Source organism: Brachycentrus maculatus, unplaced genomic scaffold (assembly GCF_059751285.1).
Source record: "Brachycentrus maculatus isolate JH-2025_06_01 unplaced genomic scaffold, ASM5975128v1 h1tg000459l, whole genome shotgun sequence".
In the NCBI taxonomy this organism is placed as follows: Eukaryota; Metazoa; Arthropoda; class Insecta; order Trichoptera; family Brachycentridae; genus Brachycentrus; species Brachycentrus maculatus.
The window spans coordinates 803083-829329 of NW_028281206.1; the positions used below are offsets into that span (position 1 = coordinate 803083).

General features: G+C 35.9%; 3 protein-coding genes across 4 annotated transcripts in view; all 3 read left to right on the forward strand.

The window, feature by feature from the left end:
• Nucleotides 1-8952, forward strand: part of Surf4 (Surfeit locus protein 4) — a 30314-nt gene extending 21362 nt beyond the window's left edge. For both annotated transcript variants that reach the window (XM_088271779.1, XM_088271780.1), the window contains exons 4-5: nucleotides 439-618; nucleotides 1905-8952. In XM_088271779.1, coding sequence (XP_088127905.1) covers nucleotides 439-618; nucleotides 1905-1991 — 267 coding nt within the window. In that variant the 3' untranslated portion in view covers nucleotides 1992-8952. The remainder of the gene's footprint in view (nucleotides 1-438; nucleotides 619-1904) is intronic.
• The window catches only part of Uck (Uridine-cytidine kinase), a 332661-nt gene that overhangs the window by 67082 nt on the left and 239332 nt on the right, over nucleotides 1-26247 (forward strand). The window lies entirely within an intron of this gene.
• LOC148302352 (uncharacterized) lies at nucleotides 10075-25301 on the forward strand. Its single transcript, XM_088271796.1, has 12 exons — nucleotides 10075-10339; nucleotides 11154-11404; nucleotides 13732-13940; nucleotides 14697-14787; nucleotides 17035-17209; nucleotides 18229-18440; nucleotides 19639-19782; nucleotides 19875-20018; nucleotides 21753-21881; nucleotides 23116-23216; nucleotides 24948-25072; nucleotides 25184-25301. The coding sequence occupies exons 1-12, from the start codon at nucleotides 10196-10198 to the stop codon at nucleotides 25241-25243; spliced, it is 1785 nt and encodes a 594-aa protein (XP_088127922.1). The 5' UTR covers nucleotides 10075-10195; the 3' UTR covers nucleotides 25244-25301.

Consider the following 26247-nt stretch of genomic DNA (forward strand, 5'->3'; position numbering starts at 1 on the left):
GAAGAGGACTTCTGAAAATAGGCGAGAATGGCGAAAGAGATTTCATCTTTCATTAATTGATTCGGCAGTCACTTTGTGGTAAAATCTATCCATTTTTAATTAATGTTTTACTTAGTAAATACCACTATTTCTTAAAATCTACTGTGACACGTGTTTCGATGCATTCCGCATCATTTTCATATCGCATCATTTTCAATACATTTCAATACATACGGTGTTTGAAAATGATGCGGAATGCATCGAAACACGTGTCACAGTAGATTTTAAGAAATAGTGGTATTTACTAAGTAAAACATTAATTAAAAATGGAGAGATTTCATCTGTTGCTACAGACCAATCCGCAGGATTAAGACCAAAGGAGAAGACATACAGTGTTCATTATATCGAGGTTTTATCGTACTTTTGTATGGAAATGCATTGTTTAATTCTCGATTCCAGATAGTGCAAGATCTCCTGGGCAGCATCCTCATGGTGCTGGTCACGATAGGCTACAAGACTAAACTGTCAGCACTCATCCTCGTGGCGATGCTGACTATCCTCAACTTGTACCACAACGCCTGGTGGGCGGTGCCCAGCTACAAGCCCCTCCGGGACTTCCTTAAATATGACTTCTTCCAGGTGAGAACTGTCTTTTATTGGATCATTCAGTGATTACTAATGATTTTTTTTCCCTCAAATACTAAAAAAAAAGTTTTTGCTCAATAAAAAGCTTCTTTTCATCTCACCAATAGATGTCTCTAGTGAAGTTCTAGTGATTCAAGAAAACTGTTTCAAAATGGGTTCATATATCGTAGTCATACAGGAGAAAGTGACCAAGTGCATTTGTTTACAAAAACGTGATCATTGACTATTTGATATCTTACTAGCTTTAATATTATCCTGAAAAAATCCCAAAGTGATTTTGAACTAGACAGTATAATATATTGACTTGTTAAAAATGACTAACTGCATTGATTTTTATTTTCTTGCCAAGCAAAAGTGACTTAAATGGCCCTCCTAAACATTTTATGTTTTATTAGTTGGTCACTTTCTCCTGTACGACTACGATATGTAAATAAAAGTAAAATTCAATCCAATAACCGTGTTTAATTTTGGATATATGTATGACCCAAAAGTTTCTAAATTTAATTATAGTAAATTTAGTTATAGCAAATAAAAATTTATAATTTAACTATAGTAAATTTAGTTATAGCAAATAAAAACCTAAAAACCTATCAGCGGAAGCTAAACTGGCAGTGCACAACGGAGTCCTGGTTTCAACTCTAATGTATGGAAGTGAAACATTGAGTTGGCAAAAGAAGGATGAAAGTAGACTGAATGCAGTCGAAATGCGATCTCTCAGAAGAATGTGCGACAAAACGATGTATGATAGATGTGCGAATAGTGAAATAAAGAAGGAATGCAAAGCTGAGATAAGCATTATTGATAAAATTAAGAAAGGTGTGTTGAGATGGTTTGGACATGTAGAACGAATGAGTGAGGAAAGAATGGTAAAACAAATTTATGAGGCGAATGTTAGCGGGAAGAGAAGCAGAGGAAGACTGAGAAAAACATGGCACGATCAGGTATGCCAAATACTTGAAAGTGGTCAGGTTAGGAGTCGTAACAATCGGCGGGTACGTATGAGGAGATGCATGAACGTGGAAGAGGCGAAGAATGTTTGCAAGGACAGAGTGGTGTGGCGCTCTATTCTCTCTGCCTACCCCTGCGGGGAAGCGGCGTGATGGTTAGTTAGTTAGTTAGTATGACCCAAAATTTTTTAATGAAATTCTACCAACTGTCTGCAGTTACAATAAATAATTTGGCATAATTATTTGTCGTTTTGTTTTTATCTCTATATGGTTGTGTTGATTTAAAAATATATGTTTTCTGATGTTTCAAGTATATGTTTGTGTTTTTTCCAGACGTTATCCGTGATTGGCGGTCTGCTGATGATTGTATCACTCGGCCCGGGAGGCGTTTCCATGGACGAGCACAAGAAGAAATGGTAGTGTCGCCGCTAAGTTAACTAATTATGTACTACGTTACAGTCAGATACAATTATTATTCCACGCGTCTAATGTGGCAACACCGCTGGGGTTCTGCGAGACTTATACATATATATTATATTGATAGTCATAGAAACAAATTATAGAACGTGTTTCTACCAATCCTGAGCTCACACCGATTCATCAAACCTTATTTCAAATTATTTGAACATTTTTAAACCAATTTTTTACTCATTACTCAACATGAATCAACGGTTTTCTATGTGTATGCGAATTTTGTATATTTCAAGCATTAATTGCGAATTCCGCATTCACCTCTAAGACTAATATGATTTCTGTAAATATGAAAAATCAATTATGTATTATATCGCATTCATTTATCAGAGAGACTGATTTGACTCACATAAATTCACCATCATCATCATCCAACCCTTATCCGCACCCAATGGTGCATAGGGCACTGCATTGACACGGTGTTATCTCGATCGTTACTTACATGAAGGCAAGGTGATCACTCCTGGGCCCCAGGGACCAATCCAGGGCAATATTAAATAAATATTGAGTGTAAAATCACTAATATTTATATTCACCCTTTACCCTGGGAATCGAACCCGGGACCGCCAGCACGGTGGCTAAACACGCTAACCATTACACCACAGAGGCGGATAAATTGGTAGGTATTTGTTATGATTGTAGCATTTCCCGCGAAGACTAATGCGATTTTTGTAAATTTACATACCGCTCACTCCTTTCAAGAACGTCATAAATCAAAATTCGTCAATTTTCAGTTGTGCATGTTTTCGGAATGCCCAGAAAATCTACTATTTCCCAGCAAAAGAGGCATATATTAAACTTAATGTTTACCCACTCCAGGGCAGAAAGTGTTGTTTTTGCATTTTGAAGAAAAGGTATTGTTTAATTATTTTTTTAAATAAACTAAATATTTATCAAATGGAGAAAAAACCATCAGGTTTTACTTAAAAAGATCTGTTGCACAGTAAAAAGTTCAGTAAGTGGCTTGATATTTATTTTTAACACATCGTGTTATATTTTTAAACTTTAAAAACGTTCTCCTGAAAAATCAAGTATTTTGATTTATGACGTTCTTGAAAGGAGTGAGCGATACGTCAATTGCTGCATTTGATTCACAAAAGTCGTATTCGCTTTTAGTGATGCGATATTCGTAATTGATTAGCGCGAGTTTTATAATTTAGCATGCATAAATACATACTTATGTCAGTTTGCAAAAGTCTAGTAGGATTTGTGGAAATTTTGGAAATTATTGTGAAATTATGTTAGTATTAAACTATCGGAATATATACTTATCATTTCATATTATGCTCAAGATTCACACTCTTATTTCCAAAAATGTATGTGTTAATCCAACGTTTCCGCCGCTATCTGCTTCATTTATAAATATATAGTAAATAATGAAGTACTTTGTGAACGCAACTCACAATGCCTGAATGAGTGATAATTTTTAGGAACGTAACCTATGATTATCAGTTACCAAAGTCAGTAAAAAGTTACCGAAAGGAATCTTTGAATATTTAAAAACTTGGTTGTTATATTTTTGAACAAGCTCTAGTTAAAAATAAGTCCATTGATTATTTACAAAAATAAACTATTAAAGAACAATAACGAAGGATGGTTTTGATAAAAAACGTTTAATGTTGACAGATATTGTATATACGTAGTATATGCTGTATACTGTTCACCTGATCATTAGTCTCTGCTTCCGATATTGTGGTAGAAATATCACTTATACCCATTTTTTTTAATCTAATATTTATTTCAAGACATTAATATTTTATCAGTTATTTTTTCAATAATTTTGTGATTTCAGAAGGTATTTTCTTCATTCGTACCACACACCATTTGGTATAGTAATAACAGTGATAGTAACGCTGTTATTATTATATTATTTTTTGACATCTCATCAAAGATGAAGAAGAATATGGAAGTCTGGGCATCTACGGGGCTTACGACCGTCATAGGCTGGTTTGAGTGATCACTTTACACACGTGTAACATTCACCAATTCTACCCATTATAAAATAATATGAAAATAACTGTGATTTTGTGAACAAGTATTTGGACACACTCAAAATGTTGTAAATAAATTATCTGGTCAAATTATAAGCTTAAATAATAAAAATGAAAATGGTATTTTCTGGCGTTTCTCATGTGTGTGATTATAATCCAGGATTCGGATCTCACATACTAATATAAGAGTTTCTGCTTAATAAAAAGCTTCTTTACATCTCACCAATAGATGTCTCTAGTGAAGTTCTAGTGATTCATGAACAAGGTTTCTAAATTGGTTCATATATATAGAACTTCCAAGAATTTGAGTAGTGTGGTTGTCAATAATGGGTAGAATTGGTGAATGTTACACGTGTGTAAAGTAATCACTCAAACCAGCCTATGACGGTCGTAAGCCCCGTAGATGCCCAGACTTCCATATTCTTCTTCATCTTTGATGAGATGTCAAAAAATAATATGAAAATAACTCCTGTAATTGGAGATAATCCAGATTTTGTGAACAAGTATTTGGACACACTCAAAATGCTGTTATTATTACATTTGTTATTTTTACCATTCAATGTAACCAATAAGAATGCATGTCATTTAAAAAGATAATGAAATAATTTGTCAAATTACTTCATTTTGTGCCTGTAAAAAGTAAATTTAGAGGAAGAGTCCCAGAAAAAGACACAATTTGACAAATTTACCTTCAGTCTGCCTTGTGATACAAGTATTATTTTAAATTTTGTATCCCCTCAAAAAATGGCATAAAACTTTGATAAAATCCCTTTAAAATTTCCTTCCTCTCAAAAAATTACGTAAACTTTCACAATATCTGTTTAAAATATCTACCCTCTCAAAAAAAGGCGTAAAATTTTGACAATATCTATTTAAAATTTCTTTCCCCTCAAAAAATGGTGTAAAATTTTGATAATATCTATTTAATAATTCTATCCCCTCAAAAAAGGCGTAAAACTTTGATAATATCATTGATCGTATTGCAGACACTAAAAACAGGTTGAAAATAAACTTCCAATGCATCAAAATTGTTGTATAGTTTGTTAATATTGTTGGTTGTGAGCTCAGGGTTGGTAGGGACATCTTCAAAATGTGTAAATATAATGTAATTTTAGGTAACTAAAGAAATTTTATATTTTTATGCAGCGGCGAACCTCAAACCGAATAGTTATTTATTTTTCTTCCATTTAGAGGTATAATAAACTGTACAAAGTCAGTAGAGTTTGTATTCAAAGATTGTTTTTTCTTGAGAACTAGATGTTTTATTTATGTGAAAAAAAATGAAAAAAAAAACATTACAATCGCTTTTATATCCGTACATTATGTTTCGGCAAGTTGAAAAAAAAAAGAATAGGGTAAAGAGGACAGTCATTGGCCATCTGTGCAGATTAGCTCAGTCGATTTCGGTTTACCGCTAAAATATTCATCATATAATGAATTTTTTATTACATTAATTAATGTTCATGTTCAACTTTGCAAGATTTAAAAATTAAATAGAAAGATTACTACTTATGCTAGTTATTGGCTCACTGGTAAAATGATTAACATTTTAAAGTACGATTATTTGTGAACACACAGTCGAACCTAGATATAAGAAAGCCCGAGAGACTGTGACATTTTTCTCTTATAAAGAGGTCCCTCTTTTATCCATGCTTTCATTTACAGAGGGGTGAAATGGCGGGATCTGAAGTCAGCTCTCAGAGGTTTCTCTTACATCCAGGTTCCGCTGCATTATAATTTAATATTTTTTATTTAGCACAGACATGCGGTAAAATATATATGTACACAGCTAAAAATGTGCATTAAATTAATGAAAAATGTATTGCACAGTCAAGAAGAAAAATACACTAAAAAATGAGAAAATCCACTTAAAAAAGAGCGTGGGTTTGTTGGTTCAACTTGCAGAAATTTTTTCAATACACTCAGACCTTGCTTTGCGTCGTTTCACTTTGCGTTTTTTCAAAGTTGCATTGTTATTGAATTAAGACTCATTTTCGCTATCTTTGATGTTTATATGATTTCCAATGGAAAATAGCAATTCACTTTGCATTGTTTCAATTTGTGTTGCGATATTTTGGAACGTATCTACGACGCATAGTGAGGTCTTAGTGTATAGTCAATATTTTCATGACAAAAATAGGGTAATTAAAATATTAGTTTGTGTTTGATATCAGATAATATTTACATATGAAATCAGTAGTGCCAATAACTGGGAATGGCAACAATACACCTGTTTACCCTATATATATTTTTAAAATTTATTTATTGTTTCAAAAAGCATAGACAAAAAAATGCTAATTTTTGATTGACCAAAAATATTTTTGAAAAAAACTACCATAGTGCAGATAATAGTTGAAACTAATTTATTCTACTTGCAGCACCAAATGTCGATTTCTGATAGCTGATTTTTTTCGTATCATGTATTTTATGACTTTCACATTTTTATTTGGAATAATGCCAAAAATAATTCATAGCCATGACAGAAAAGTTGTGGACAAACATTGTGAAGTATTTTATGTGAAAAAGCTAGACGGATTGGGTTCCATGCCTCTGAATAGCATTGCTGAGTTGGTTGTTGACATCACAGATACCTAAAGTTGAACCGCCTTAAACCCATTTTGTTTATATTTTACAAACTGTTTAACTAACACTTCTGGAACAGATTTTTTATTTATTTTTGGTCACTGAATAAACGAGTTTTTGTTTGAAAAACAAAATGCTTAAAATGAAAGAAGGAAAAAACATAATAAAAAATAACAGTAATGGATTTCACATAGTAAAAACTTTCAATGTTTAGTATTTTTTTATGCAATTTGACAAATTCTATCTGAAAATTGTATTAGAATAAATTGAGACCTTTAGATACTTTATGCCAATATATTTTTTTATTATTGCACAAGTTTATATGTAAAGATGAATAAAATGTGATTTTTTTCATATAATAGTTGCAATAACACATTTTGATTATTCGGCAACATCGCCATAACTGACAGTTATTTATTAATATATTCACGTTACATATATGAACACGAGTTACATAAATGGGTACGTATTATGATATCCTTTGAAAAATCATTGAAAATAACTCACATACTGGAACATTTTTGATATTTATATAAACACAATATTATTGCTTGAGTTTGAAATGGTTGTAACCGTCTTTTGTAACGAGTGTTGCTTTGTTGACAGTTATAGCTATCTTTTTCAAAATAAAAGACATGAATTTGACTGCTATGGCAGTCATGACATGACTGTTACGTTAAAGTGTTTGGGTGTGCTGTATATATCATGACGTGGATTTTCAGTTAGTAAAATTTATTGATTGATTCTGCTGTCACTTTTTGGTAAAAACTACACATTTTTAATTAATGTTTTACTTAGTAAATACCACTATTTTTTTAAATCTACTGTGACACGTGACGATTTTAAGAAATAGTCGTACATATTAACTAAGTAAAACATTAATTAATGATAGTAAAATTTAGTCAAAAAGGTATCATAATGATGTCCCATGAGTAAATGATGGTTAAACTATATATATATTAGATGAAATAATGTTAGTCATAACACACAGAAAAAAAAATTGTACATCAAAATTATATTCCGATTGCGACAAAATGCTATGTAGTTACATGCATTAATTTTATTAAATTAAAGTATTCAAAAATTAAAAAACATATTTGAACTTTAGAAATTTATTATTTTCTTTAACAATCCTGTCAGGAAATAAATCAATTGTAAAAATAGGTAATTTTTTTACATTTTTATTTGGTTTATACTAATTTCTTTAAAAATAAACACATTTGCTTGCATCTAAAAATCAGTCAATTAAAAAAAACTTTTCTGTTATCACATATAATTTATTGTATAAATAACATTTTGTGTACATTGGTGGGCTTATATCTAGAAAATGAAGTCTTCCAGATGAGCGAAAATAATAATCATCATATTTGTTTGTATGTTTGCTTGATTTTATGAGAAATTGTCAGGTGTTTATACTTTGATATATTTCTTATAACATTTTGGTTTGTTATCTGTAGTGAATTCTGATTCAGTTATATGAAGGTATTGCTAACAAACATAGTGATCTTTTTACTTTGTGATCTAGATTTAAATTTGAATAATATTAAAAGTAGTCTATGGTACAATCCATAGAAATGGTAACAATAAAGATGAAGATTGTTTGAAAATACTAAGTACTTTCATACAATTTTTTTTATCTTGTTCTTGTGGGTCTACAATTATTAAGCATTGGCGGCCATACTGGAATATCTTAAACATTCCCACAGAGACCCTCAGTATGTAGAATAGCATACCACTCCTTTATGTCCGGAGCCAAGAGTTCTTTATCTGGCTATGCCTCTTCACCTCCATCATTATTTCCTGGTAAAGTTGGTACAGGTTGTGCCTTAAGATGTGTCCCAGCTACTCAACTTGCCTTCTTTTGAGTGAGGTCAGTAGTTGGGAAGTTTTCCCAACTTAGTGCCTCTTGATTCATCGCTTAGTCCGTCCAAGATATACAAAAATATGCGATAGTCGTATTTCCATGCCCTCTATAGTTGTCACTTTTCTTGAGGGTCGTCTCTAGCGATTTTGATATTTTTCCTTTTACGACAATTTCTATTGATTTAACCATAGGCTATTTTCATATTTTTTTAAATTTAGAAACTGCTGTTTGTTGGTCTACTGAATTTAAAAAAAAAACTTTCATATTATATCCTGCAAAACTGAACTTTGACAAACGTAATATTGATATTGTGTGCAATAAAGTTTTGAAGTAAAACGAGACGGTAATTTGACGTAATTGTGACCGACTTGCTCATAGAGTATCTGGTTGTATGTCCCCTGTTATGATACTTGTTTGAAGGAGTGTTTTATCTTTTGTATAAATTTTTTAATAAAACAGTTTCATGTATCGTTATTGTATTTGTTATTTTCCAATTGTATATTTTAAATAAAATGAAAAATAAAAAAAATTAAACACAATTAAAGAAGATATTTTTTTAAATAATTTTTGTTTTATTTAGTGTGTACCAATCTGCCCTCATCTTACCATAAAAGCTCGAGTACATAGATGCAAATATATTTACTCAAATGAGCACAGGTTCATTGGGAGATTTTTCCAACTTAATAATTCTGTTGATTTTTCATTAGAAAATAGGATCTTGATTGACAATGTCACCTTTAGAAACAACCTTAAACCTTAAAGGGTGAAGATTCAAACAGATACAAATTCTACTGCGGACGCTTGCTTATTTGTTGAGTTGAAATATGTGGTCAAAAGTGAAAAGTCATGGCTTCTTCTTTGTATGTAGATGTTAAATATTATGCTAGTTTAAATGTAAAATCACTTTGTAATTTAAAAAATAAAATGCCGTAATTTTAATATATTTAACTGTATCCTATTTGCCATCAAATGTTTAATTGCAATTAAAAATAAAGTAGGTAAATCTCATGCGTGAGAAAGTAGGTACCTACTGAGATGCTTTTTTTAAAATTCATAATTATTTTCAAAGCAAAATAAAATGTAACATTTTTTTGACATCTCATCAAAGATGAAGAAGAATATAGAAGTCTAGGCATTTACGGGGCTGACGACCCTCATAGGTTGGTTTAAGTGATCACTTTACAAACGTGTAACATTCACCAATTCTCCCCATTATTGACAACCACACTACTCAAATTCTTGGAAGTTCTATATATATGAACCAATTTTGAAACCTTGTTCTTGAATCACTAGAACTTCACTAGAGATATCTATTGGTGAGATGTAAACTAGCTTTTTACTGAGCAGAAACTCTTTTATTAGTATGTGAGGTCCGAATCCTGGATTATAATCACACACATGAGAAACGCCAGAAAATACCATTTTGATACATAAAAATAAAGGTTAGTTATGTATAGAGGCATGTTTATATATTTTTTGGCATTTTACCAATCGGAAGGGACAATTAGAAAAAAAGTCCTAGACAACTACTTGCGGCCAATAATTTACACTCAACAGCCATAAATAGCTATTCTGCTGGAAAGCTGCTGTCATTTTCTACACTTTTCGTGGCGTTTGCGAACAATTCCAAGTTTTCGCGTCGTTTCTGTCAAATTCAATTTTTGCGGTATATCCCTTTGGCCTTCTTGGAGGGCCTGTTTATTATTTATTAAACAATGGACGATGGAGTAATAATTGTACTTGATTACGAGAAAATATGCCGGCTCTGCCTGCAAACGAAGGGAGTAATGTCAGACATTTTCGACAAGGAAGATGATGTTCCACTCACCGATCAAATCAAACTTATCACATCGGTCGAGGTAAATATTTATCAATATAATTTTTAAAATTATTGAATGTAAATTTGTAATGTAATAACCTATATTTTTACTGATGAAAATGCCATGCGGTTGAAACGCATACGCATATGAATTTATTTCATATTCATACAGCATAAATATTGTTTTTATGTTCCAATATTTTAATGAATACGCTAACCATTTTACAGCGATCGTTATCTCATGTTTTTTGGTCATGTTATTGACCCATACAGACCCAATATAGATATGCCATGAATTCATTTATCTCGAACTGCATAATTATTCAAATAGATTTTTTAATACAGGAAACTTTTTCGCATTATTTCTTATCTTTTATTTTGTTATTTTATTGGATTATTCAATGCAGAATTTGGATAATATGGTTGGTGGCATTTTCTATAACCACATTTTCTTTATAATTAAAATGTAACTTTGTTTTAAAATCATGTCTACCGGTTTCGAAGCTAACCGCTTCTTTATCAAGACTGATTAATACTAGTTAATTATTAAAACATTGTCTTCGGGACACGGCATTTGCCGTTTTTCGCGGACTGTCGGTCAACTGCGGGACACGGCAAATAAGGCGTTTCGCTATCATCCATACAAAATCTGCATACTGGGGAGTCATGAAGTGAGATTTTTGTCATGTGTTTCCTCAGTCTGCAGTGTCCTGTCAAGGTCCTGGTTAGGACCCTTATTTGTTTTTTGTTAAGCTTTAGAGCTTCTGTGGTGAATTTCCGCGAGTATTCTATGAAAATGTATATGGAAATTAGATCTGATACTCCCGAGTGACAATGCTCTCATGCCTTTCCAGGTGCTGGCGTCGGACAGCCTGCCCAAGAAGATATGCCACAAGTGCCGCTACGTGGTGGAGATAGGCTACGACCTGCGCAGCACGGTGCTCAAGGCCAACCAGCTGCTGCAGGAGAGCTCCGACATGGACGTGGAGCGCATCACGCGCGCGCTGGACCGCAGCCTCGTGCACGGAGACTGCCTCGACACGCACGGCCTGCTGGCTCTAGACCAGGGCCGGGACATAGATCAGTGTCTGGATAAAGAGGAAGTGTAAGTAGTGTATTTATTGTAACTGCAGACAGTTGGTAGAATTCCATATTGAATTGTTGGGTAATATATCCAAGGTAAAACAAGGTTTGTTGGATTGAATTCTATATTTATTTATGTATATGTTAACACGTGACGCGTTTTGTCTTCTTATTGTATTCTTAAGAAGACGAAACGCCTGTCACGTATTAACATATACATAAATAAATGTAAAATTCAATCCAACAAACCTTGTTTTATTTTGGATATATTACCCAACAATTCAATGTAAGTAGTGTATGGGCCTCCTCCACTGCTGCAGGAGATCTCCGATATGGGAGACCATGAGTCGGCAAAGAGTGGCTCTTTGACCTTTTAAGTGCGGCTCCAATTTACTACTTTTCACACCTTGACTACCACGGCAATTTCTTCTTCAATTTTTCCAACTACATTTTTGACAATTTTGAGATATTTGGTGTACGTTATCAACCGACCGTTATCTACAAATTTAAAATTAAAAAAAATTACGCCTATTTTTCAGGCATATAAGACGCTATCTACATCGAATTTTCGAAATGAACTGAACTCCTAAAACGCTAACTACTTTTTTTGACAATGGATAATGTTTTATAACTATTTAATACATTATTTTATCGTGTTTTTGAATGTATAATACTAGTTTAGAATTTCAGATAAAACTGTTAATTAATAAAAAAAAAAATACGTTGAAAAAATGTCTAAGCTCTCTCCTGTAAAGTAACAGATTTGCAGATAGAGTACTTTACGTGGGGGCCGTCAATATTGAGTATGTAATAAATGGATTGTGTACTTTTTTTTAAGGTCAAAATATTCCAGCGGCACATTGAAAATACTATTAGAATATGACACAGTGACATAGTGCATTTTATTCACAATTTTCACGGTAATCTGGTTATTAGTCAACAATACGATAATCCTATCCATTTTTTAATCTCTGAAAAGTCACGAAAAACGTTGAAGATATTTAACACGTTGATTGCCATAGTAATTTTCAGAATTCCGGTCTAAAAAGCCAATTTTAATTAATCATATTATATTATGAAAAATTCTAATTATAGTACATAATTATATTTTTTGTTAATTTATTGATAAATTTTCTGTTCATGTAAGCCAGCATTGATTTTTATTCTCTTCCCATGCGCCATCTATCCATATTAGCACTGATTTACTAGAAATTTTATCGTAGCTTCATGAATATAGCAAGTAAACACAGTACGAGATTACTCATAGTCGCGTCTTAGCGTCTAAGAACGCAATCTACAAGTTGTCTCGTAGCTGGCAGTCAACGTATTAAGTGCGGTACCGGCACAATTATCTGCGGGAAGGCTCTTCGACTCTACGTATTCATGCCAACAATCTTTTTCAAGTATGAACCTTATTATAAGTAACCTGAGAAATCGTCTTATTGATGAGAGTTTGGAAACGTACTAAAAATAAGGACATGTAAACCTGACTTGATCAAACTTTCAAAGGAGATGCGAAGACATTATTCGCAGTGTTGTTATGGATACTTTACTTTCATAACGTTTTTTTATCAATTAACCCTTTCAATGCCGGAAGGTATTGAACATAGCTGTACCCCGTGATTTTTTCAACAAAAATGTGAAAGCTTTTAAAAATAACTTTTAAATGTAACTTTGATAATATTGGTAAATTATAATATTTGAGTATTTCTTGATCTTCCCAATAGATGTCTCTATATATTCTAATTAAAAAATATTGCAATTGGATTTGATATTGGCTTGCGACAAGCTCAAATGAGAGCGCTCATTTGTATGGTTGGCGAGCATGGAATTGGAGAGCGCGTTAACGCCCTCGTGGCAGCGAAGCGGTTAAGTGTAAAATCAAGTTTTGTTGGGTGTATGGGTAATTGAATAAAGGTGTACTAGAATTGCTCTCACAATCTATCACATCGATATCCTTTGTCAATGTGATAGACTGAAATGGCAACGGGCGGGTCATGTTGCGAGACAGAGAATGAACTGATGGGCATCCGGAAGCATCCCGTCCTTAAGCATCAATCGACCGAATGAGTTGAAATACCTTTCCTGTCCTAAGGGTGCTTGTGCACTACACAGAATTTTACTGTCTGGCAGCCCGTTTTTTTTTTTAAATAAAAGCGACTACGATAGCTTAGCATGATCGAGTTCACGCGCACCGATTGAGCACGCCGAAACGAAGAAAGATGGATAAAAGCACAAGCGAATCATCCGTTTTATTATGCTAACCGGACTGCCGGATAGTAAACATCCGTGTAGTTCACAAGCGACCTATGTGGTAATATTTTCTCATTATTTTTTCCAATTTTCCAGCAAGTACTCGGACATGATGTCCGCCCCGGACGGGTGGGCTGAAGGGTACGGGCTGGAGGGGGGAGACGAGGAGGAGGACGGGGAGCTGGGGGAGGGGGAGGGGGAGGACGGCGAGCTGGGGGGGGAGGAGGGCGGCGATCTGGAGGGGGAGGGGGAGGGAGAAGGAGACTCCCACTGGAGGGCCGTGCTGAGGAAGAAGACATCAAAAGGTAAATAGCTCAAGTAGTGTTTGGGGGGGTTACTTGAAAGTCATCAGAGATGATCTTCTCCTTCTTATTCCTCATTACAACAGTAATGAGGAATAAGAAGGAGCACAACCAACAGGTTGTGACCCTTGTGGAAGCAATGGCTCTTCTTCTGTTTATAGATCCTCAGGATCTGTAATCAAATTTTGTTCTAGAAGTATCTGCTCTTGCCTCAATTCCATAAGTGGCTATTCATCACACACATCGTTCACTCCTTTCAACAACGTCATATATCAAAAAACTTGATTTTTCAGGAGATTGTTTTTAAAGTTAAAAAATAAAATAAATGTATTAAAAATAAATATCAAGCCACTTATTGAACTTTTTACTGTGCAACAGATCTTTTTTGGTAAAGCCTGAAGGTTTTTTCTCCATTTCAAAAATATTAGGTTTTGCTAGGATGTAGTACATTTTCTGGGCATTCCGAAAACATGCACAACTGAAAATTGACGATTTTTGATATATGACTTTGTTGAAAGGAGTGAGCGACATGTTTTACATCTTCTACATCTTAACATTCATTTTACTTTCCATTCTCATGTGTTTGTTCCTCCAGACTGAATTTCTGACGCATCCGGATATAGCTGCAGCCTTGTTGATTTGTTTTAGAGTCTCGCCATAGAAATCACCGTTGGTACTAACGCTAACTCCAAGATACTCAAATTCCATTGCCTGTTCAATGGAATGTAAATAATACAATGAATATCTCTCATTTTCCAGAATGTGAATACGATGAGCTGACCTGTCAGTTGTGTCTGGAAGTGCTCAATGGCATCACCACCCACTTGGATCATGTCGAGAAGCATTACAGGTTTATTGATTTATTTATTCATATTTTTTTTTCTTCAAAACCATGTTTCTACAATATGAGAGTAGAGAAAATGTTTCCAGAATTGGTTTGAACGTATGCAAAAATGTATAGACCTTAAAAGTGAATATTTTGAAAAGAAATATTTAATTGTATAATATGTGCAAGGAAAGTGATTTATTGATGAATGTTAGCAAATCCAAAATCATGGTTTTTGAAAGAGATGAATGTAGATCTGAGTGTGAAATATTGGTAAATGGGGAGATTTTGGAACGGGTAGATGATTTCATATATTTGGGTAGTATGTTTTCTAGGGATGGAAAGATTGATAAAGACATAGAAAGGAGAGTGAATGCTGGGAACAGAGTGAATGGTGCACTAAAATCAGTTTTAGCAAATAAAAATCTATCAGCGGAAGCTAAACTGGCAGTACACAATGGAGTTCTGGTTCCAACCCTTATGTATGGAAGCGAAGCATGGAGTTGGCAAAAAAAGGATGAAAGCAGACTGAATGCAGTCGAAATGCGATCCCTCAGACGAATGTGTGGCAAAACGATGTTTGATATCTATCTTTCCTTATTTCATCATTCGAACATCTGTTCGAATGATGAAATAAGGAAAGAATGTAAGGCTGAGATAAGCATTATCGATCAAATTAAGAAAGGTGTGTTGAGATGGTTTGGACATGTGGAGCGTATGAGTGAAGAAAGAACGGTTAAACAAATTTATGGAGCGAATGTAGTTGGAAAAAAAAGCAGAGGACGACCGAGGAAAACTTGGCACAATCAGGTATGTCAAATACTTGAAAGCGGCCGGGTCAGGAGTCGTAATAATCGTCGGGTATGTATGAGGAGATGCATGAATGTAGAAGAGGCAAAGAATGTTTGCAAAGACAGAGTGGTGTGGCGTTCGATTCTCTCTGCCTACCCCTGCAGGGAAGCGGCGTGATGGTTAGTTAGTTAGTTAATATTTAAAGTAAAAGTAAACCAAGGTCAAATATTAACAGTATTTTTGTGAATACGGGTGTTTGAAAAGATGGAAAGACAGCTGGGAGTCAACATCCCAAGAGCGACATGCGGATGCACAAACAGATCCCTAGGATCTACAAAAAGAAGAAGAAGAAGAGGGTGTCTTCTTTTTCCATATTTGCACCCTAGGTGGAGCATATGGCCAACACGAGATGTCTCTAAGTCACTCTGTCACGCGCCATCTCCTTGGCTTCCTCCCAGGTCAGTTCAGCATCTCGAAGTTCCGCTGAGTATAGTTGGTGAATGGTCGTCAGCGGCCTTCCAGGGCGCCCGAATCCTCGGGGTTGGAAGAAGAGACATGAGGGGTTAATGTTCTCAGGTGGTATTCTAAGGACATATCCCAACCATGTCCACCTTCTCTTCAGGACTTCCAGTATGAGGGGCTGTTGGATTCTTCTCCTCACATCCTCATTCCTGACCAAGTCATACCACTTTACCAGGAGCGTGCATTCCATGTAGGCAGAAAATCAGTGCCTATCCTATCGGATCTAGCTGACTAACTGAACTAAATGTGTACTAATCCCCTTTACTGTTTACACCGGGGTACTTGTAGAAAATTTGGTGACGGATTTACAAACTTGTACTTATTTAGGTTGCCAGTGACAGGAATATCGAAAGCTTTTAAATGTAAATTCACAGTAAAATCGGGATACAATTTTATGTTTTTTCACATTTTCAATAAATTTCGCAACTTAGTTAAAAAAAAAACTCTGCTTAGCAAGAGCAGATCTGTCAGGAAGCCTAGATGCTTCTGTATCAGATCTGGGAATGCGGTGGGACAGCTTTAAATATAGTGCCTATCCTAGCTTACCCGCGAGACATATAAAAACTCAACCAGTACCTACCCTACCTTACTAAGTAGTACCTACCTTACATTACTGCCTACCCTAATTAATTCTCTGTGCATGCCACTGCACTTTACACCTAGTATTCGCCTCACACACTTATTAAGACGCCAACACTAAAATATGTCAATTTTGAAATAAAAAAAAGGTAATTTACGTATTTTAATAATATAATGTATTTGGTTTATTTCACTTTTTTATATGACGATGGGTTCCATAGTTAAAGCATTATGTATGTGGTTCTTGATTGAGGTCACTGGTGCCCCCCATGGCGCTGCGGTCCAACACAGGCGAGGTCATTGGTGCCCGCCGTGGCGTTTAAAGTGTTGAATAAGGGTATAGGTGGGTGAAAATGTTTATTTTTGACAATTTTTCAGTGATATGCCGGAGCTGGTCCCGTTCCACCGTTCTTGCAAGCCATTCCTGTGCCCCCTGTGCCCCGACCAGACCTTCAGCTTCAGGAAGGACCTCATCGTACACCACCGCATGCACCTGAAGATCAACCCTTACTACTGCCAAGTTCCTGACTGCGGGTCCTTCTTCAGAAGTAAGGTATGATCCACCAGTGTTGCCCGAAATTCAATTTATTAATATTTTCTTACGCATGGATAAATAAAATTAGTTCTTCTTCTTCTGCTTCTTGGTGTAGGGCTTGTGGCTTGTTTGTAAGAGGGATTAGCCTCCTGCGATGTCGATTCCCAGCTGTCAATCCATCTCGGTTGGCCGTGCAGTGCAATGTGGGGGAGTCTGGATGGTTCCATTATCCTCACATGCTATGGCATGGTATGCCATTGTCTTCTTCGTTGCCTTCTCCACCTAACGACCTCTTGGATCTTGCATACTTCTCTTATCTTATTGTTCCTTGTTCTGATTTCATAGACTCTTGCCAGATATGCTCCTTAGAGTCTTCATTTCTGACACTTAGCATGTTTTTTGTTACTGTGGTGTAAATAAAAAATTTACTATACGCTGAAATTTCTCTAAATGTATCCATATTACCTTTACATAAAAAAGATGCTTTGTTTCTGGTGGGACGTCAAATATATTAATTTATTACGCGGAATACACGTGTCACAGCAGATATTAAGAAAAAATGGTAAACACCAAGTAAAAAATAATTCCGTTTATTAACGGCTGTAGCCAATATTACATATTGTATAAAATAATATGATAGAATAATATGTTTTCTTATTTTACGTATATTATTGGTTCGAAAAGTACTTATCTAAACAAGGATGAACATATAAAACAAGAAATTATGCATTAGCCTGAAATATTGTAATCATTATTGCTTTATAGTTAGGAAGTGACATATTCCAGATATCCATATGGTCCGCGAAATCATTGCCGAGGTTTTGCATTTGGCGTATTTTAATTAAATTGAATTGAATTGAAAGCATTAACTTTGTGGATCATATTGATATATTATTTTGAGAAATAAAAAGACTTTGTTTTTTGATCCACTCACATTTTTATTAACAACCAACTAGTTTCGGCAACAACCTGTCGCCCTCTTCTCTTTTTATTTCTCAAAATAATATAAGTTGTATTTCTTTACTGCCCCTATATAGGAAGCGTTGCGTCATCACATGTATTCACACGCAGACAAGAAGTTTGTCTGTGAAGCGTGCGGCGCCGCCTTTCGCCGAAAGTTTGAGCTCGGCCAGCACAAGTTGCGGCACATGGACGAGGGGGCCAACTACACCTGCAAGCTGTGCTGCGTGGTCTGCAAGAACAGGCTGAGCTTCAAGGCACACATGCGGCACCACGAGACCGGGCGAAGGTATGCGGATGCCGGAGATGGGCGGTCAAATTTTAAAAGGAAATTAATACATTCTTCTTCTCCTTCTTCTTCTTTTTGTAGATCCTAGGGATCTGTTTGTGCCTCCGCATGTGTCTCTCGGGATGTTGACTCCCAGCTGTCTTTCCATCTTTTCGGAGGTCTGCCTGGGGGTCTGCGTCCTTCAGGGTTGCCTTGGAGGGCGATACGTGGAAGTCTGTCTTCTGACATTCTGTTTATATGTTCATTTCAGTATCGCCTTCGTTGTCATCCCCACCTCACGATATCCTCCGTCTTATACATGCTCCGGATGTCGGTATTTCTTACTCGGTCTCGCAATGTGTTTCCGGTTATGGATCGGAGAGTCTTTATCTCGGAGGTTCGAAATCGAGATTTTGTTCTGGAAGTATCTGCTCTTGCCTCAATCCCATAACTGGCTATTGGTCGAACACATGTTTTGGATATTTTCATTTTACTTTTATATTCTATTTCATATTCTCATGTGTTTACACATTGATTGCGGGAAACGCTTCAAAGCGTATTTTACATACTGTTGGTAGAGAGCGAGAGACGCATATAAGTGTTCTATTTGCTTACTTTTGGTAGAACGCAAGATGCCAAAATCATTGTTTAAATGGGAATTGGGTTTGCATTTACTTGTGATCGGTATACTGAGGGTCGGGCGGCAGACTGTCTGAATATAATTAGGGCCGGGGTTGATGAAAAAACCGCCCAACAACAATGTGTTACATAAAAATTTCTTTAATAGAAATCATTACTAAATTTAAATTTTTGTATTCGGTTTCTTAAAGCTAGTCACGTCAATCAGTGGGCAAATTTGGTTGCATATTTTGTTTTTCTAGCTTCTAATTTTTCTTAAAATGGTTAAAAACAGTAAAAAAATGTATTAAAAAAGAACTCCACCGACACAAGACACACGGTGGCTTGGCGGATCTCTGCAAATTTTTTTTTTAAAATATGTTTAAAATTGTGATTGAAATAAATGTATGCAATTTATGTTTGTAAAAAAATTATTTAAAAAAAAAATATATATATATATATATATATATATATATATATATATATATATATATATATATATATATATATATATATATAAATATATATATACATACATAATTGACAATTTGTCACGAGTATGAATTCCACCTTTTTCCAACATGTATTATGTAATGTTCAGGTTCAAATGCACGCGATCCGGCTGTCCCAAGGCCTTCTTCTCCAACACGGATCTGAGCATCCACGAGAGAGCGCACTCCAACAACAAGTGCTTCAAGTGCCCGTTGTGCGTTTGCGCCTACATCTCCCAGTCGCAGCTAAACAGGTAATAACGGTCGCCCCATTCATCTAGCGGAATGGTGAATCATATTCTCAAGCTTGCCAAAATGTGGCTAAATTTTGGGTCAATATTTGCAGGCATTTGCGGCAACACGAGAAACGGCGGGTCAACAAATGCGACAAGTGTTCCGAGAGCTTCACGGACTACACGGAGTTCTGCAACCACCGGATCAAGACGCACGGAGAGTGGCATCCCCACAAGTGTCCCGCCTGTAACCAGGGGTGAGAGCTAGCCCTTCACTTCGTCAAAAAGTCTTTGTTTGTAAATTGTCTTTGAAAAAGTAAAAACTTGGCCTAATTTAATCACTCACTGCTATTGTAAGTTTAAAAAAAACAATGAAAAATATCATATCAAAACCATCTTCTAACCCTTATCCGCACCACAATGGGCACTGCATCGTATAGAAGCAGTGTTATCTTGATCGTTAAATATACAAAGGAAAAGTAATCAGCCTTCTGCTTCAGGTACCAGTCCAAGGTCATATTAAACAAATATTAAACTGAAAAATCACTAATATTTATTTTGACTCTCCTGGGGATCGAACCCGGGACCTCTAGCATGGTAGCCTAGCGCGCTAACCACTACACTATGGAGGCGGACATAAACCATACATACTATAAAATTGTTATCGAGAAAATTACAAGTAAATCACTTGTTTTTTACCACTTGAGTAATATATTGTTACGACTAGTTTTGGATCCTACAGATGTTTACAGCTACAGTTTTCAATATGAAGTTTATATTCAAACCCGTAGATGGAGGCATATGTAGCTTCCGAAACTAGTAACAATATATGTATTTTAATACTCAAATGGTAAAATATCTTCTTCTTATTATTATTATAGTCGATTCCCAGCTATCCACCCATCTCTTTGGTGGTCTGCCCGGGAGTCGTCTACCATGGGGTCGGCCGTACAGTGCGATGTGGGGGAGTCTGGATGGTTCCATTCTCCTCACGTGCATATACCATTGTCTCCTTCGTTGCCTTCCCCACCTAACGACATCTTCGATCTCGCATATTTCCCTGATCCTGGTATTTCTGATTCTATCTCGAAGACTCTTGCCTGTTATGCTTCTTAGTCTTCATTTCAGTAAAAAAATAAGTGTTTTATTTATAATTTAATCATGTCATACCACAAAGTGAATGCCGAAACAATAAATAACGTCATTGAGAATGTCAAAAGTCAAAACTTACTCTAATTTGATCATTTCATCTCGTTACCTTCTACTGATAACACTGATTATCTTGGAAAGATGTTTGTGTTAGTGATTAGTTATATTTTCTCATTTGTTTCCTTTAAACATGGTTCTTACCTTATATTTTTATTTTTATATGCCTATTTACTGCACTTTTTATTGCTTTATATTTTACAAGTTTATTTAAGTGGTAAAAAACGAATGTTTTATTTATAATTGAACCTTTTTGGCAATATAAATTGGCTAAGAAAGGTCGCCGTAGTATCGGTTAGTAAGTTTTACTTGATCGCTGTACCTTTTATTGCTTTATATTTTACAAGTTTATTTAAGTGGTAAAAAACTAATGTTTCATTTATAATTTAACCTTTTTGGCAATATAAATTGGCGAAGAAAGATCGCCGTAGTATCGGTTAGTAAGTTTTACCTGAACGCTGTACCTTTTATTGCTTTATATTTTACAAGTTTATTTAAGTGGTAAAAAACTCTGTTTTATTTATAATTTAATCTTTTTGGCAATATAAATTGGCTAAGAAAGGTCGCCGTAGTATCGGTTAGTAAGTTTTACCTGAACGCTGTACCTTTTATTGCTTTATATTTTACAAGTTTATTTAAGTGGTAAAAAACTGATGTTTTATTTATAATTTAACCTTTCTGGCAATATAAATTGGCTAAGAAAGGTCACCATAGTATTGGTTAGTAAGTTTTGCCTGAACGGGAGTCGCGTACAGGAATATTGAGGGGATGTTTTGTGTGCGTAGATACCAGGGAGTCAGGCAGCTGGAGAGGCACATCACACGCTGTCGGCTGGCCACCAAGCTGGGGCTGCAGCCGGGAGCTCAGGAGACGCTGCAGGAAGATGGAGAGCTCAACTCCTTAGTCGGAATGCGGTAGGACACTTGAAAATTAACCCTTTTAGGAGTAATGCCGTATATGAATGTACGGCAAGTCTTTAAACACCCTTATCCAGACTCCATGGTGCTTAAGCATTGCACTGTATCGACACAGTGTTTTCTTGATCGTTATTACATGATAGGCAAGATGATCAGTCCTGTGCGTTAGGTACCAGTCTAGGGTGATACCAAATTTTTATCTTCATTTTCTTCTTCAAACCCTTATCCGCATCCGATGGTACATAGAGCAAAGCGTCATACAAACGCAGTGTTATCTTGATCATTAATACATAAAAGGTGATCAGCCCTCCGCTTCAGGTACCAGTCCAGGGTAATGTTGAATAAAAATTAGAGTGAAAAAATCGCTTATATTTATTTGACCCCCCCCCCTCCTGGAATCGAACCCGAGTACTATACGATATGTACGTTAGCCGAGCGCGCTGACCATTACACTGCGGAGGCGCACAACCAAATTTTAGTGCATAAAATACTTTTGAACCCTCTGGGAATCGAATCAGAGATGTCCAGCACGGTAGCTAAATATGCTAACAAAAGTAAAGTTAATAAATAAGTAAGTATGTTCAAAATTATTTTAATATACAAAAAAAATATTAAAAATGTGCTAACCACTACACTTTAGAAGCTGACTCATATTTACTCTCATATACTACCTATTTATACCCCTACATCTCTTTTCTCTCTCTCTCTCTCTGGTCTCAATCCTGCGAATTGGTCTCTATCCTGTGAATTGGTCTGCAGCAACAGTTGACCTGTCCTGCACCATTCTCATCTATTTTCGGAAGCCCTCTTCAGCTCCTCATACGTCGAGCAGCCCATGTCTTCGTATAAGTCGCTTAGGTATTTGCGGCGTGGGCGTCCTCTGGAGTTTATTCCCTCCATCGTCCCCTCTATTATTTGGTGCAGGAAACCCTCTTGTCTTAGCACGTGGCCGATCCATTCGGCGCGTCTTTTGGAGATAGTCGCGAGTAGGTGCTTCCTTTCTTTGATTGATCGTAGTACCTCGTCTCTTTTCTATATGGCAGAAATATTACCTCGAGGGGCCCTCAACCCCTTTACTGTGATTTATCCCACATATTTTCGAAACGAAATATCTGGAAGCCATGTTTCAAACATCCAAATTAACTTTTGTAAGACTTTTTTTTTCTTATATTTGATAAGTTGTTATTTTTGTGCGGTCGCCTCGAGTAATGAATGAACATGTATGTTTCAGGGAGTTGGACGTCGACGTGCCAATATTTAAAACTGAGGACAACATGGAGGGGCTCAATGTTGTCATGCAGGCGGCCGACTTGCAGCACTTCACTACTGCAGGTTAGTACAACAGATCCTGATATACAATCTCAATATAAATTTAAAAATTTGAAAAAGTGTCTTTAGTTTGCTAAACGCTTATTGAACTTACAATGGAATCTAATATCCATAGATACAATTTATAAAAAATACATAGAAATCGTTTTGATATAGAAAAAAATTGTTTGATAATATTAATATTTTTGTGCAATAGCCTTCTATTTTGTGTTTTTTTTTCTATGGATAGCTAGCTTTCTTAGGTCTTCCAAATATCTCTTTTTTTTTAAATTTTATGGCTTTTCACCCTTCTAGAGTGTCTAGCCAGTGTCGGGTTATTTTTTTTATTATTTACATTTGATTTTAAAATATTAGTATTTCTGTAAGTGGGGTTGGTTTTATTAATAAAATGTTAGTTCAATTGGTGAGTTATTTTACATTTATAATACACCTTTAGAAATATATACAATTGATTACAATTAATTTGCTAATTATTTAATAAACAAGTTTGTTAGGGGAATAAAAAAAGGTTGAGATATTAATAGGAAATGGAATGTTAATGCTAGAAAGGTCTGAAAGGAAGCTCGGGTAGCCGTCATTTAACGGGCACCCAAAGAACTTCTTCATTCTTCGAACCCTTATCCGCACCATCATATAAACGCAGTGTTATCTTGATTGTCAACACGTGAAGGAAAGGTGATCAGTCATGGCTTCAGGTACCAGTCCAGTGTAATATTGACTAAATATTAGAGTGAAAAATAATTACATTTATTTGACCCCACCCTGGGAATCGAACCCGGGACCTCCAGTACGGTAGCCGAGCGTGCTGACCATACACCACGGAGGCGGACATAATTTTAAGACTGCTATAAATTCGTTGCTACATGATAATCCCAATTATGCATTTTGCAATGTCGATAATACAAGGCATTTAAAAAAATATTATTTCAAATGGAGAAATCATGTGGGAAGAGCAAGTTTGGATCGAGTGGTGAGGATAGCAGCAGACAGCAGCATAAGAGGTAACAGGCCCTCAGGAAGACCACCTAAACGATGGAGACAGCTGGTCTTCCACCTCCTAGGAGCGGACCGGAGAATAACAAGACATTCTTCTTCTTCTTTCCATGTTTGCTCCCTAGGTGGAGCATATGGCCAACACGAGACTCCAAGTCACTATGTCTCGCGCCATCTCCTTGGTTTCCTCCCAGGTCAGTCCGGCGTCTCGAAGTTCCGCTGAGTATAGTCGGTGAATTGTCGTCAGCGGCCTTCCGGAGCGCCGGAATCCTCGGGGTTGGAAGAAGAGACATGAGGGGTTGATGCTCTCAGGTGGCATTCTAAGGACATGTCCCAACCATGTCCACCTTCTCCTCTTCAGGACTTCCAGTATGGGGGCTGTTGAGTTCTTCTCCTCACATCGTCATTCCTGACAGAGTCATACCACTTTATACCCAGTATTCGCCTCAGGCACCTATTTTCAAAACTTGCTAGTTTCTTGCTTTGAGCTTTGGTGAGGTGCCACGACTCACATCCGTACAGCAACACTGTTAGGATGCAGGCATTAAAGAGACGACACTTGGTTTTTGTCGAGTAAAGCAGTGAGTCCCAGATATTGCGCATTTTATTGAATATGGCTCCTGCCATTCCGAGCCGTACGTTCAGTTTGTCCAGAAGGAACTGAACGAACAAGACATAGTCCTAAATAAAGAAGAAGAATAAGATGACTTTTTTAAATGTATTTTTTTTATTTTATAACAGAGGGTGGCATATGCGATGGCAACTTCCTGTACATAGAGACGGAGGGGGAGGAAGGGACAGAGGGGGGGCTGCCCCAGTACATGATCATCAAGGAGGGACAAGAGCAGGAGTTCCTAGCCGCAGTGGTAATATATCCCATCTATCACTCTCAGTATTTGCAATTTTCAACCTTGTGTATTATATAAATAAGGCCTAGAATACAACGAGAAGTTTATGATATATTTCTTTCTTTACAGCAAGAGGCAACCACCATCAAGCAGGAGAGTAATGTTGACTATGCACTTAAGGCAGATTAATTTAGCATAACTTGAAATGTGATCATATTTATCCTCAAATTATAAACAAAACACTTGATTATTATATTGTTATGACTAGTTTCGAAAGCTACAGATGTTTCCATCTACGGGTTTGAATATATCGCTCACTCCTTTCAAGAGCGTCATAAATCAAAAATCATACATTTTCAAATGTGTATGTTTTCGGAATGCTCAGAAAATGTACTATATCCCAGCAAAAGAGGCATATATTAAACTTAATATTTACCCGCTACGGGGCAAAAAGTGTTGTTTTTCCATTTCGAAGAAAAGGTATTGTTTAATATTTTTTGAAATATACTTAATATTTTTCAAATGAAGAAAAAACCTTCAGGTTTTACATAAAAAGATCTGTTGCACAGTAAAAAGTTCAATGAGTGGCTTTATATTGATTTTTAATACATTGCATTATATTTTAAATTTTAAAAACGTTCTTCTGAAAAATCATGTTTTTTTATTTATGACGTTCTTGAAAGGAGTGAGCGATATACTGGATATTACTTTCTGAGACTATGGCTCTGACAAAGATAAATGTAGAGAAGCACAAGTGCACACAGCGATCCATGGAAAGATCCACGCTTGGTTTAAGTCTGATGGATAAAATAAAAAATTAATATACCAGGAAAATAACCAAAATGGAGGATATCATGGATTGCGTGGCAAAACTCAAATGGCAGTGGGCAAGACATATTGCAAGACAGGACTCCAAAGGTGGAGTCCAAAATTTTTACGATGGAGACCTTGGGAGAACAAAAGAGGTGTCGGAAGACCCCAAAAGAGATGGTCCGACGACATAGTCGCTGTGGGGGGTAGAAACTGGCTGCAAGCAGCAACCAACCGGAGGAAATGGAAAGAAGGGGAAGAGGCCTATATCCAGCAGAGGAGGACAGAGGACTTATGAAGAAGAGGAATAGTTTTTTATCTGTGTATAATACTCAAGTGGTAAAGAAACAAGTGTTTTATTTATAATTTAATATGTCTTACCA